This window comes from Gossypium hirsutum, chromosome D01 (assembly GCF_007990345.1).
Source record: "Gossypium hirsutum isolate 1008001.06 chromosome D01, Gossypium_hirsutum_v2.1, whole genome shotgun sequence".
Taxonomy (NCBI): Eukaryota; Viridiplantae; Streptophyta; class Magnoliopsida; order Malvales; family Malvaceae; genus Gossypium; species Gossypium hirsutum.
In genome coordinates, this window is record NC_053437.1 from 51,289,382 (window position 1) to 51,304,060 (window position 14,679).

The following is a 14,679-nucleotide window of genomic DNA, read 5'->3' on the forward strand; positions in this document are numbered from 1 at the left end:
TGGTTGAGGATTGTTTGAATTCACAGTCAAAACACAACAACGTCTAGTATCTATTTCACTCAAAGCACAAATATTTTTTTTAAAAAAATATTATTATAGATATCACAAATCGACTCAATTTTTAAAATTTTAATTTTTCGCTGTGATTGAAAATCGTTTTTCTAAATCGGATTTTTCCAATAATACATGTATGTTCATATAATGAATATTGTTAGGAAGGAAATTCGTGAAGAACTCTTGCAGATAGTCACATCCATTGTTTATATATACATCATATCTATAAATTCTACATTCTATACTTATGATTCTACATGGCAGGACTTCATTCTCCACGTAATTTCATGCTGCGAAGGCCTACTGTAGCGTGGTCTACCAATGATTTTTTATTGCAAGCCTCTCCTTATGCATCTGGGAGTAGGACCATAATTACCACATTCCAGAAGCCTCCCCGCGCGTCTGGGAGTAGGGTCATCATTACCACATTCCGTAAGCCTCTTCCCATGCATCTGGGAGTAGGGCCTTTATTACCTTCCATAAGTTTGCCTCCTATTATGTGTTTGGGAGCAGGGTCACCTTATTACCTTTCATAAGTCTCCCTCTATGAGTTTGGGAGTAGGGTCATTTCATTACCTTCCATAAGCGTCCCCCCATATGGTCACTCAGTGACTGACTACCCACTTGCCTCATATCACTTTCCAAAAGTGACCGTCTATTTTTAACCACCTAATCGGGGACATTCGCTATTAATGAATATGCTCTCCTTGAGGAAAAGACCACCCACGAATCATTGTACCTCCAGTCAAACTATAAATCAAAGTTTTTAGGAATTTCAAAATGGAAGCACTTCCTTATACTTTCCTTTCATCAAGGATGGATCTTCTCCTTATAAATTGTTCAAACTGACCATTAGTTATTTTATTTGCAACAATCACTGGACGAGGGGATATTCTATGAATGGTCTCGAGACATAGTCATTTTATAACCTACCTTTCAAATAGGGGATTATTGTTATATCCCTACCTCAATTTAGACCCGATTGGGCTTGGGCCCTCGCCTCTCCTATAAATTTCCTAATATGCCACTTAGTAGGGGACTCCTTTTCACTTCCAAAATCTTAAAGACATTAAGGTCACGTTTGGTTGGATGGAATAGCTATTCCATTCTGCCTTAATTCCGCACGCTACAATAAAGCAGCCGTTTGGTTCACCGTTTGTGATTCCACGGAATTGCTATTACATGGGCATTCCCTTAACTCACGGAATTGCTATTACAGGGTTGGGGGTCTGAATACCTATTCAACGCCCCACCGTTTAGGTTTTTAGACCAAAATATCCTGCCTCTCTTTTTCCCAAAATTCATCACTCCAGGTTTCTTCCTCCCCAAATCAAACATCCATTCGCCCTTCATCTTCATCTCCTACGTTTTCTTTTTCTTTTTTTTCCTGATTCCTTTTAGTTAAAGTTCATTCATCTTCATCTCCCCAAATATTGTAAGTTCGGTTGAGACTTTTTCTGCCCTTCTTTTCCCCTTTCAGTCACGTTTTCTTATTCTTGTTTACACGAATTGAAATTATGATGTTTCCATGGGATGCAGTTAAATCCAGAAGTACCAGCAAAGTACTGAGAACTCCTCATCAGGAAACTGCCTTTCCAAAGGCTCGTTCGTGAAATTGCCCAAGGCTTTGAAGGTAAAACCATTAAATTACTGCTTCTTCTTCTTTTCTGTTTAATTATTGTAAAGAAATCAAAAGTTAAGCTCAAAGTATGGTTACGGTTATGGTTATATAAGATAAGAATGTTTGCATTTCATGAAGACGGACGATTAAACAAAAAATTGGTAGTGTGAGGAACATCCAAAAACCTTCTTATCTGTAAGCATATAGGCTTTAAATACTAGCCACCAGTAAAGAAGCTAAGTTGGAAAAGGGAAAAAGGAAAAAAAATCCATATGTTTTTCAAGGTGGTTCTCTTCTTGTTCTTTGGATTGTTTTTCGAATGGCTTGTGATTTCAATTAGTTGAGTTCTCTTTATTTGCATTTCTTTAAATTTTTTAATGATAAAATTGTGGGTTTTAATATTAAGAGGATGTTAACATGGAGTTTATGTTTTGGTTTCTGTATTGAATTAAGTTGATGTTTTTCTTTAGAGAAGATTGATTAGTTAGGTGAGAGTCTATATTCAGGATTTAATCACGAATACTGCCTAGTAGTATGTGTGGATGCGGATTTGAGAATTGCCTTCGTTTCTGTTTATGTATTATCACTATTGTTGTTGTTTAATCGGGCATGTAATGTAATGATGATAGTTTAGATCAATGTTACTTGGACTCGAGTGTGATAGCCGGATATGTTTGTCCAACTGTGCTGTTTTGTATAAAATGCTTCTTGGATTTTAAAATTTTTTATTGTTTCCTTACAGTTTATATGCTCTGATTTTTTTGTTAGACTTTCTGCTTTTGTGTTTCCTCAGTAAGAACTTTTACTAGTTTGTTTCCAATGTTTTCTTGTAGCTTTACATGGAGACCATCCAGGATCTCCTTGATCCGGCAAATGATAATATATATTCAACCATGTTACTGCAGGTACATGTTAAGAGATCAGTCTTGGGAGAAGAAGTTGCCATTCCAAGTGAATCAGACAAGTCTTCTCACTTTTTCAAACCTCCAAAGCCTCTTGTCCGGAAAAGCAAGCTAGTATTGGTAGATTTGGCAGGCTCAGAGCGTGTTCAAAAGTCAGGTGCTTATATTTTCTTCCCCTCCAATGGCAAATCGGTTGCATGCTGCATATCAAAGAGCATTTTCATTTTTTGCCACATAAGATTTTTAAGCATTGCATCTTATATATATATTTTTGGCAAAGAAGTTATATTTCCTATCCAACCTATATATACCTGTATACTTTCTTAAGTGCTAGTGCTGGCGTTACTTTTGAGTTGGATCCGATTGGTAGATGATGAGTTTGATTCTCTTTGCTTCTGGCAGGAAGTGAGGGACACATGTTAGAAGAAGCTAAGTTTATTAACCTGTCACGGAGTGCTTTGGGAAAGTGTATTAATGCTTTAGCAGAGAATAGCGCTCATGTGCCCATTCGTGATTCAAAACTTACGAGGCTACTCAGAGATTCTTTCGGAGGTAAGTCATCTTTTATGTTAATTTAAGTTGGCATGTGCCTGGGCTACATTTTAACCTAACTAAGCTATTATGGCGAAGATGTTTATGATCTAAATTTTTATATATTTCTTTAGGAGTTTTATATCTGGAGTTGAATATTTTTGAGTTATTATGAGATAGATTCTATGTATTGCAGGTACTGCCACGACCTCATTAATTGTGACAATTGGCCCTTCCCCACGACATCGAGGAGAGACTGCAAGTACGATATTGTTTGGTCAAAGGGTGAGTTCTTACACCAAAATGGGCTCAAACTATAATCTATCATGTGTTTGCTATAAGTAATATCTGCTTTCAAACAACTCATGATTATAAAGTGAAGGCACTGGGAAAGATGCATCCTAGTTATATTTAAGCTTCTCTTCGTTGTTTGACACTTTTCTTTCATCTGTCCATTTCTTCATGTCTCGTGTAACATAGTCTCTAAATTATGTAAAAGTAAGATGCTATTACCTTGCTAACTCCATTATGCCCCGGCAATGAAGGTGGAGAATATGTTGAGAATAAAGGACGAGTTTGATTATAAAAGTTTGGCTAAAAGGCTTGAGATACAGCTGGACAAGCTCATTGCAGAAAATGAAAGGCAACAGAAGGCTTTTGATGACGAAGTTGAAAGAATAAACTTAGAAGCACAAAACCGTGTCTCTGAGGTTGAGAGAAATTTCACAGATGCCTTAGAGGTTAGTTCAGCAATTCATCACTCCCCCTGATGCGTGATTCTATAACCTTGTGTTTTTATATTTTCCATTATTCATTCTTAAACAGTTATTTGCTTGAGAATGTGATATATTGATATTGAACATCTGGTTGCTCCTTTTATAGAAGGAACGACTAAAGTGCCAGATGGAATATATGGAATCAGTTAAGAAGTTGGAGGAAAAGATGATAGAAAATCAACGGAAGCATCAGCATGATGGCTTCATGAAGGACAAATGTAATGGGGAGGTACTTTGCATCAAGAACCATATCTTGTTTCATGTTAAGTTTATCAGGTGAATTCATGGCTAGCTAGTTGGAAACTTGTCTTGATGACATTTATGATCTTTCTTTGATATAACAGCATTAAGGAATTGTGCATTATTTTCCTAACTTATCATGGCATATTTTTCTTGTGTTTAAGTTTCACTTTAGATATGTAGTAGCATGCCCATTGTTGAGCCATGTTTTTTCTAATTTTCTTGTATATGTGGCTTAAAGTTTCGGGTAATTTACCAATAAAAGCCCTTTTTTTCAAAAATTACCGAAATGGGCCCATCATTTAATTATTTACCGGAATGGTCCATTTTTCGCGAAATCGCGTCCACGTCAGCGCGATGTCAGGGTACGCACCAGGAAATCGTGTCCACGTCAGTGCGAGTTGCTGACGTGGAAGCAAATCGCTCCCTTTAGGACGCGATTTGCTGACGTGGGATGAACAGTTTATGTTTTTTAGCTTTGAAAACTTTGAAAGGCCATAACTTTTCGCTCGTTTGTCCGATTAAGATGATTTTTTTTATTTCGAATAACTTTTCGAGATCTACTCGCTGACAAACCGCCCGCAGTTTTTGTCGAAAAAGATCTTTTTTACCTCTAAATTTTGATTTTTTCGGTTTAAAATTGAATTTTGAAACATTCAAATCATTATTTGCCTTATTTATTTGAAGTAAACACCAAATTTTTTTTACAGAATTGTTGCATTTATTTGAATCTTTTTTGTACTTGTTGCATTTATTTTTTTAATCAATTAACTGGGTAAAATACCAAAAAAGCCCTATTTTTCTAAAATTCACCGAAATGGGCCCAGTTAATTGATTAAAAAAATAAATGCAACAAGTACAAAAAAGATTCAAAATTATTATCAACAAGATTTGAACCAATGTACTAAGGGAAAAGAGCAAGCATCTTAACTAACTAAGCTAAATTAATTAATTGACATATTATAAAAATACTGTTATTATCTTAATTATACTATTATCGGACCTATTCCATACACGTGTTAAATCAAAAAAAATAATACAACAATTTTGTAAAAAAAAAATTCGGTGTTTACTTCAAATAAATAAAGAAAATAATGAGTTGAATGTTTTAAAATTCAATTTTAAACTGAAAAAATTAAAATTTAGAGGTAAAAAATAATCTTTTTTGACGAAAACTGCGGCAAATTCGGCGGTTTGCCAGCGAGTAGATCTCGAAAAGTTATTCGAAATAAAAAAAATCATCTCAATCGGACAACCGAGCGAAAAGTTATGGCCTTTCAAAGTTTTCCAAGCTAAAAACATAAACTGTTCATCCCACGTCAGCAAATCGCGTCCTAGAGGGAGCGATTTGCTTTCAAGTCAGCAACTCGTGCTGACGTGGATGCGATTTCCTGACGCGTACCCTAACATCGCGCTGACGTGGACGCGATTTCGCGGAAAATGGACTATTCCGATAAATAATTAAATAATAGGCCCATTTCGATAAATTTTAAAAAAAATAGCTTTTATTGGTAAATTGCCCTAAAGTTTCTTCATCAGTCAGATTTTTGTCCCATACTGTGGCTATCACCTCTCAAAGCTATTTCTGCTAACTCAAGTTCAAAGTTGTTTATTTCGCATGAGTTTATTGGAACATGTGACTAATTCAAACTTTATTCTTATAGTGTTATCAATGTTTGAAATACGTATTTATGGCTTGTTGGTGATTTGTTTGGCATTCAACATAATGGTAAAAAGACTCTGTTTTTAATAATGGTGTACACATATTAGTTGCATGATGGTCAAGTATAATTTCCTTGTACGAACTCAGTGGCCATTACTAGGTGGTGTACACAATAATTAAATACATAAAACTAATTAAATTATATATTTAATTAAATTATATTTTTTATTTTTAATATTCCAATTTATTAAAATAAAAATAATTAAATTATATATTTAATTATTAAATACCGTTTAATAATTACAAAGTCTTTAATTTTTTTAATTAACAAAATATTGTTTTAATTAACTGTAATGAGTATTAATAATAAATATGGAAACAACAAAATTTCAAATAAATCTTAAAATTACATTAAATTTTAATTTGATGTAGAATCTGATTTAAAAATTTTATTTTGGTGCAATTGTATAAATATAAATTTAATTTTAATTCAATATATAGATGAAATTTTAATTTTAACTCAATTATACATATACCTACAAAGCATCAACATAATAACATGATCAAAGATTTTGAAGACGAAGAATTTATGCAAATTGCTCTAGACTATTTTCAAAATTTGTTCACCTCACAAGGATAGTCTAATTCCACTTTATTGGCGGAAAACATGCGGGCCATTGGCGAACAAATCAGTAAGAGTATTGCCTCCGATGTAGTAGTTCAACAAAAATAAGAAGAATTCCAGATCATCTAATAAAAAGCTATAAATTTATGCCCAACTTTATGTGAAATAGAAGGTTTAACTGTGGATGAGCGCTATCGAGCATTGAGCAAAATTCCAGATCATCCAACGTAAATGCTCATTTTCTTTAGTTTACCTTCTGATGTACGGTTGGAATGGGTCAGAAGATTTCTTGCTGGCCATTAAAAATCGTGGTTCTGTTGATGATATTTTGGGGACTTTTTGTGTTTCTAATATATGGATTATGACATAAAAACTAATGAAGTCATGTAACCTTTTTGTTAATATATGAATATTTATGTTTATGCAAAATTTAATTCTTAAGTTATTTATTACTTCTAATATTTTTTTTAATTGTAGAATAATTAAATTATTTGTTTCATTAATGATATTTTAGCACATTAAATATGTATTGCGGTTTAAAAATAATAAAGTAGGTTATATATATTTTATATTATTATATATTATGATTTTAGTAAATTCATATAAGAATAATTATATTAAGAATTTTATTAAATTATATATTTTTTATTAAATTATATTTAATAATAATTATGTTAAAATATGATTAAAATATTTATTATTTATATTAATAATCTTATTATAATTTAATAACAATAACAATAACAATAATCTTCTACCTTAAAAAAATTCTGCTAAGGGTATTCTAGTAATTTTAGCTTTTTTCCTTATGTTATTACAACATCATTCCATTCAACAAAACACAAGAATACTATTACAGTTCTATTCCATTCCATTCAACCAAACAATTGAATTACTATTACAGCTCTATTCCATTACACATCTATTCCATTACAGCGAACCAAACGTGCCCTAAGTATTCATCCTTAGTCCCTCTACTTGTCTAGTGAACCAGCCTTCTTTGACACTGCTCCCTCTCCTCCTCCTTCATCTCTGTTGATACTGTGTACAACAGTGATAAACAACTATAATTTAACAACTTTTGTGTACTATTTTAGTTTATACTGATTTTTCACTTTAATCCTTGATATTTTTACCCCAATCAATACTTTAAAAAATATTTTCAGGTGACCAAAATGAAAGCAACCTAAAAGTTAGGTGACCAAAATAAAATGTAAATATGATGTGACATGTACAATTAACTATCGTTGGAGATTTAACGCTTGGGTGACTAAAATGATAATACCCTAAAAGTTAGATGACCAAATTATAAAGATTTCATTCTGAGTGATAAAAATGAAAACATCTTAAAATTTGAGTAACCAACTAAGTAGTTTACCCTATAAAAATTATAACTAATATAAACAAGGTTTGGTGGTGCTCAAGCTCAACACCATATGACACACTAAAATATCTAAAATATATACAAAATATGACATAAATACCCAAAGATATATATTTCATTTTTTCTGCTTATACACTCCCAAACATTGTCAATATTTAGGTGACTTAGTAGCTAGTCATGCTCATGTAACACAAATTTTAATTTGCCAAAATTTATAAAACTACAAAATAATTTAAGCACGATACATGCTAATCTACCTCCTTAAAGCCCATCAATGAACAAATTCAGCCAAAAGCCCATTCATTAGGGCCGAACCACAGCCATAAATTATCCACAACCCTAGAGTAAGGGCAAATCAGGAAACGAAAAACTCCTCTCCAAAATATAATTCGCACAAAACCCTAGTTTCATTTACACCTCTCTCGGCCGCTCTTAACCCTTCGTCCTCCCAACTTCCACACCCATACGAAAATGACAACCCGCTTCAAGAAGAACCGCAAGAAGCGCGGCCACGTCAGCGCTGGTCACGGACGTATTGGTAAGCATAGGAAGCATCCTGGAGGTCGCGGAAACGCCGGAGGCATGCACCACCACAGGATCCTCTTTGACAAATATCACCCTGGGTATTTCGGTAAAGTCGGTATGAGGTACTTCCACAAGCTCCGCAACAAGTTTTACTGCCCCATTGTCAACATCGACAAGCTCTGGTCTCTCGTCCCACAAGACGTGAAGGCAAAAGCCAACAAGGACGCTGCGCCGATGATCGACGTGACCCAGTTCGGGTACTTTAAGGTCCTTGGAAAGGGTGTTTTGCCCGAGGACCAACCGATCGTGGTTAAGGCTAAGTTGGTGTCCAAGACAGCTGAAAAGAAGATTAAGGAGGCTGGTGGTGCTGTTGTGCTCACCGCCTAGGTTAGCTTTTCTGTTTTTGTGGTTTTTGGATTTGAATGACATTTCTGTTATATTATTATCTTATGTTGTTTGGAGTTGATCTTGAAATGAGATTTTCAATTTATTTTGGTCAATTATATATCAAGTTTGCGACGATTTGGGTTATTATGTTTGTTTTGTTGTGTTTTACGTTGTTGAATGTTGTTGGTTTAGTCTTAATGACTTGGTTTAAACATACCTGTGTTTACCCTGCCCTTTATTGCACCTTTCTTTGTCTTCCTCATATGATATCAAATCTAAATGTACTTGTCCAAGTTTGTTCGGTTTGGCTCTGCTCGTGATATGATTTGAAGTTTGTAGGCAAAATGTGCAGAGCAAGAGATGAAGCCTTTAAAATTTTTTTAACCATCTTGTAATCGTATCTTTCAACCACAGAAACCTGCACCCAAGTTCAGTGATTAGTACTTGGCATTAGCGACAGTAGGTCTAATATAAATCATCTCAAAAATGACATTTTGCACTATCGTCCTTGATTCTTTCCACACCAATTCCCTCCCAGTTCATCCAATTCCATTAAATTTCCTCTTAGACAGAGAACTACCTTAACACCCATACCGCAATTGAAGTCCATTACGAGACACATTGGAACGCCAAAGACATGGTAACACCCGATGTTAACAGAAGCAACAAGAGCTTGCCATTCAGCTTCCTCCCCTGCCCCTGCCCCCAACATTTGCATGCTTTGTTACCCTCTATAATTTCTGGAATGTATGTTTGTCAACAAAATCCATTGAAAATAAGCTCCTTGGCAGCTTCTTTAGCTTGCGAAATGGTTGAAAATGAGTCTGGGTATTTGTCACGAAAGATAAGAAGAATAGCCACTATACCAAGAGCGATGAAAAATGAAGAGATCACTGCCACTAGCAATGAGTTTTGCTTTTCTCGGATGTCTGCCCCCAATCCATTTCGGCATATTAAAGAGCTGTTGAGTGTTGACGGCAGCCACGTTCATCCCGAAAAGCTACCATGGCCATTGGCATCCATCCCGGAATGAAACAGCTGCAAAATTGGAAGCTCTTATGAGAGATTGAGGCAGAAAGATGCGCTTTTAACGAAAATGGTAACCCGTTTTGCTATTCTTTTTAATCCATTGTTCAAGATCAAAACAAAAGTAAAATAATTTAGCACCATTAGATACAATTTAAAAGCCTTAAACAGTGCATGTAGATCATTGTTAGTATAAGTAGCGGTGGTGAAATTAGATATTATAGACACATTGCACTATCCATCCAAACTTACAAACCTACCCTGATGACTAAAAAATTGTATACAGACCAAGTCTCCGTGGTAGTCATACAATCAAATAAAAGCCATGTGAGTATTGTTTGCCATGGATGACATTAGGTTAGGTAAAATTATAAATGGTTTAACGTCATATTTGATATATGATGTAGTTGATGTGGATTAGCAATGGGATACTTTTGATTAATGGTGTTAGTTTCTGATTTATCAGGACATGTGGCATTATTTAACAGAGATTTTTTTAATTCCAAAATAAGCCAAGCATTTCAATTTAAATTTGAACCAAATAAAAATAAAAAACCTTAAAAATAAATTTAAATGCTTGCCCCAAAATTTATTTTGGCTGTTTTAGAGTTAGCCGCCGTTAGTCCTCCACCGCTGCCGCTCGTCCCCCAAATTTAAATAAATTTAATGTCTTTTTTCCTCTAAAATAAAAATGGTATAATTGACTTTATTATTCTTTTTTTTTACATCGGTTGGCACTTTATGATTGGATCAGAAGTACCACATTGATAAACAAGTTTAAGTATGAATCAAATATGACATTAAGTCAAAAATTTAAAAGTTCAATATGCTTCAAATTCATATGCTCTATACTATCATAAGAATTTAATTTTTAAATTTTAAAATTAAAAATTTAGGCTCTTAATAAAAAAATTACTCTACCAAATTTTGAAATTTTATTTGAGCTCATTTTGATGAACACAAATAAATATTATTTTTTGTGATTATTGTAAATCCAATTTGTGAGATTCTGATTGTAATTCTTCTAACAATTATAATTTAGATCGGAGAAATTAAATTTTCGATTTTGATTTTCCCTTTAGAGAGAGTTGATTTATTTCATTGGAAAGTTTTAATTTGCATACTCTTTTAACGATTGAGGGTTAGAAAATAATGGAGATCATTTTATTGAGGGTTTGAGAATAATAGAAATCATTCGATGGAGAGTTAGAACAATTTAAATATTAGATTTAAGATTTGACAAATCTCCTTAATTTGTTCAATTCGACTTTATGAAAATCACACCAAAAATATTTGATTTTATGAAAAATTTTAAATCCTGAATTGCAATAAAATCATTTTTCATAAACAATTTTTCCAATAACTTTAGTGGACAAGTAACCATAGACATAAACTAAGGTGCGAAGGTTAATTGGGAGAAAAGAAAGATGAGAAAAAAGGGAAAAAATGTATGTATATTTATGTTATGTTTTTATATAATAATTGTAATAGGGCCCAATCGACCCAGGTCCAAACAAAATTAAAATCAGTCCAAGATTTACAAGCCCATCTAAAGCAAACACGGCCCAAAAGAAAAAAGAAAAGCTAAACTCTAGAACCTTCAGCAAATGGCAGCAAGGAGCGCCGCAGCAAGCCTTCAGTGTCGTGCCCAACTCCCAGTCGCCGCACAACTCGGAGGTCGGCCTCCCCATGCGCGTTTACACTCCATGAACGCCTGAAAAAACGGACTCAAGGAGTCCAAAGAAAAACAAACAGCAAGCAATATTTTTTTTCCTTCTTTTTCGATTTATTTTCTTTCTCTTTTTCGGCCTATAAAAGGCCATTTTGTAATCTGTAAAATAGGGGGGAATTTTCGGTGTAAAGGAATACACATAGAAACACTGAAAAATACAGAGAAAAAGAAAGAAAGATACAAACTTTTCTTGAATATAAAGGTGGCTTTTTCTTTTTTTTTTTCCGGCGTTTATTATTTTTTTCGGTTTATTGTTGATTTATAAAGAGAAGAGAGTGAAGAGGAGTTTACCTCTGTGTTCGGGCCGCCGTTTGCTACCATCTTCGCCGCAATCGGGGATCCGGTTCAAAAGGCCGACGAGCGACGGTGCAGAAGGAAAAATTTTAAAAAAACCCTAGCAAAGGATTCTCAATTTTTTTCCCCTTTCAGCTGTAAATAAGTTTTTAACAAAAAAATTTGTTTTAAATAACAAAAGTGAAACGGCGTCGTTTTGCAAGGGGCTAGATCCGCGCGTCGACCCGACCCGCAAGCAGGGTCCGCGTGTTCTGGCCCTGAATGGGGAATTTGCGCAACTGGTCCCTCTGTTTTTGAGTCACCTTCAATGCAAATTTTTTTATTTTCAATTTTGACCGCACGTTTGTTTCTTGTTTCAATTTGGTCCAACATGAAAACGCTGCGTATAAGGGGCTGGTACATTTCTTGTTTGCTCCCTGATGTTTCCAGCGCACTACAAATTAGTCTTCAGCTTTTATTATTTTAAATGTTTACCTGAAAGTTTCCTGTAATTTCAATTTGGGTCCCTTGTTATTAATTATTTTATTATTAAAATTATTTATTTTTATTATATTATTTATTATTATTGATTATTATCATATTTTCTATACATATATATATACGCATAGTTTTTTTTATATATAATATACATATGGGCATTTTTTTATATATAGGTATATATATTTTTAAGCTTTTATAAATACATGCATATATTTTATACATATGTTTTATTTTTGTTTTTTACTTTTTTATATATACTTTTTTTGTAAATATATACACATGTACATATTTTTATATTTTTATCTTATTTTCATAAATTTCGCATACATATATATATACATGCATATTTTCTTAGGAATTATAATAGGTTTTTGTTTTGTTTTATATATTTCATTTATTTATTTTTATTTTATATACGTATACTTATATATACCTGTTTTAATATATGCTTATACACGTTTTCAAAATTTATTTATGTCTCATACTTATATTTTGAAAATACATATATTCATATATTTTAAATTAAAGTATCTGTATCATATTGTATATTAACTTTTTAACATACCCTTTTGAAAATATATTTTGGTTTTAACCATTCATCAAAGTTATTTTCTTGATTTAAAGGTTTTTTTTTAATAAAAGCATTATTGGAAGTTTGGGATTTTCGAGAGAAATTGAGCCCTAACGTATTGGGTTCTGATTTTCTTTGTCAATCTTAAATGACCGAGAATATTCTTTATTCAAAATGCATGAGCATAAAAATCATTTTTGGGAACTTAACTTGTCGTGCCCTAACATATTGGGTGTGGCCTGTTACTTTCTCAAAATGAAGATTTTCGCATAAAATAAGAGTGATATTCAAAGTTCAGGGATTATGAGAAATTGTACCCTAACGTATTGGGACTCGATTTCTTTACATGACTTGAACAATTGGTTATCCTTTTGCAAATTTCATCATTCAAGCTTATTTTAAAATCTTTTTTTTCAAATTTTCGACACCAAGGCATTAAATAATCAATTTGGTACCGATTTTGGGCGTCACGAGGGTGCTAATCCTTCCTTGTGCGTAACTGACTCCCGAACTCATTTTCTCAAATTTCGTAGACCAAAATCATTTTTAAGGTGAGCCGATCACACATTAATCAAAGATCAGTGGCGACTCCCACTTTCGTTTTTAAAGTCGAAAACTAAAATTTTTGTTTTCAAAAAACGGTTTCGACAGCTTGGCGACTCTACTGGGGACATTTGAGAGTCGAGCCATGAATTGATTATGCTTTGTCTTTTTGTCGAAAGTCAATTTTTTTTAAATCATGATTTCCTATTGCATTTATTGATTTTCATCATTTGCATGATTGAATCAAGTTGGTTGATCTGTATTTGCATTTTGCATTGCATGGTCAGTGTTACCCTTTAAGTGGGAGCGAGAAACTAGTCCTTCGTGAGGTTTTCACCTCCGTGTAGGGTAGTGGACCGCTTCCGGGATACATCCGTACCTATGTCTTCGTGAGATTTTCATATCCGTGCAGCCATAGGGAAATGTATCCCCCTGAACTGAACTCGATCCACGTGAGCCTATAATGGGTGAGGATCGAGGAATCTACTAGTTCGGATACCCTTACTTTAGAAAAAAACCCTCATATAGTAAACCTTAGGAACTTACCCTAGGTAGAGCTATACCAAACCCTAGAGGGGTCCTGAATAGGTGCTTTTATAATTTCCTATGTACATTGAATTATGATTTTATACATAATACTGACTTTTTTGTGTTTCACTTTGACTGCATAGCATTTAGACTGCATGACATTTCATTATAGAAAAGAGGTGTTGATTCACGTTTGGTTGTTAATAGAGAGCTCACCATGGAAAATGGGTTTCTTGATAAGGTGGAAGATAATACGGTTGTCTGAGTACAGTCTAAGAAAACGTGACACGAAAGGTCTAACAATTGGAGTATACGAATTTGCTACGTGACCTGAGAATTCAAATTGTCAAAGATTATTCAAAGTCATCAAAGGTCCCAACCTCTTAAAGAAGCTAATGAACGTGAATGAGCAAGGAGTTACGATCTAGATCAAACAAAAAGGAGTTCGAATTCGCGAGGTGCATCTTAATATCCGAATGGTCGATGCCTTCGCTTGGAGTACGAAGGTGAAGCCGTATATATATATCCGCTTTATGTAAAGAGATTTGTTTTCTAGTAAAACTTTCTAGTAAAGAATTGAACATGAATCAACGCCTCTTTTTGCATTCATTTCATGCATTTGCATTTCATTACATTATATGCATTAGACACCTTTAAATGATCCTAATTAATTAAAATCCCTGCTCAGTTAACCTGGAAACCAACCAACCAACCAAGCACCGTTACGGCACTCGAGCAAAGATTAAAGACATGGATCAGAGATTGGAAAAGCTTGAACAGTACCAGAAGGAGATGCA

General features: G+C 33.8%; 2 protein-coding genes across 2 annotated transcripts; both read left to right on the plus strand.

The window, feature by feature from the left end:
* The first annotated feature begins 1,112 nt into the window (after positions 1 to 1,112).
* Positions 1,113 to 4,248, plus strand: LOC107921014 (kinesin-like protein KIN-UB). Its single transcript, XM_016850863.2, has 7 exons — positions 1,113 to 1,489; positions 1,594 to 1,687; positions 2,509 to 2,734; positions 2,980 to 3,129; positions 3,305 to 3,393; positions 3,654 to 3,848; positions 3,991 to 4,248. Exons 3-7 carry the CDS (start codon positions 2,515 to 2,517, stop codon positions 4,162 to 4,164), a joined length of 828 nt encoding a protein of 275 aa, XP_016706352.1. The 5' UTR covers positions 1,113 to 1,489; positions 1,594 to 1,687; positions 2,509 to 2,514; the 3' UTR covers positions 4,165 to 4,248.
* Positions 4,249 to 8,112: 3,864 nt separating this feature from the next.
* LOC107922522 (60S ribosomal protein L27a-3) lies at positions 8,113 to 8,852 on the plus strand. The gene has a single exon (XM_016852602.2). The coding sequence runs from the start codon at positions 8,268 to 8,270 to the stop codon at positions 8,706 to 8,708; it is 441 nt and encodes a 146-aa protein (XP_016708091.1). The 5' UTR covers positions 8,113 to 8,267; the 3' UTR covers positions 8,709 to 8,852.
* Positions 8,853 to 14,679: the final 5,827 nt, after the last annotated feature.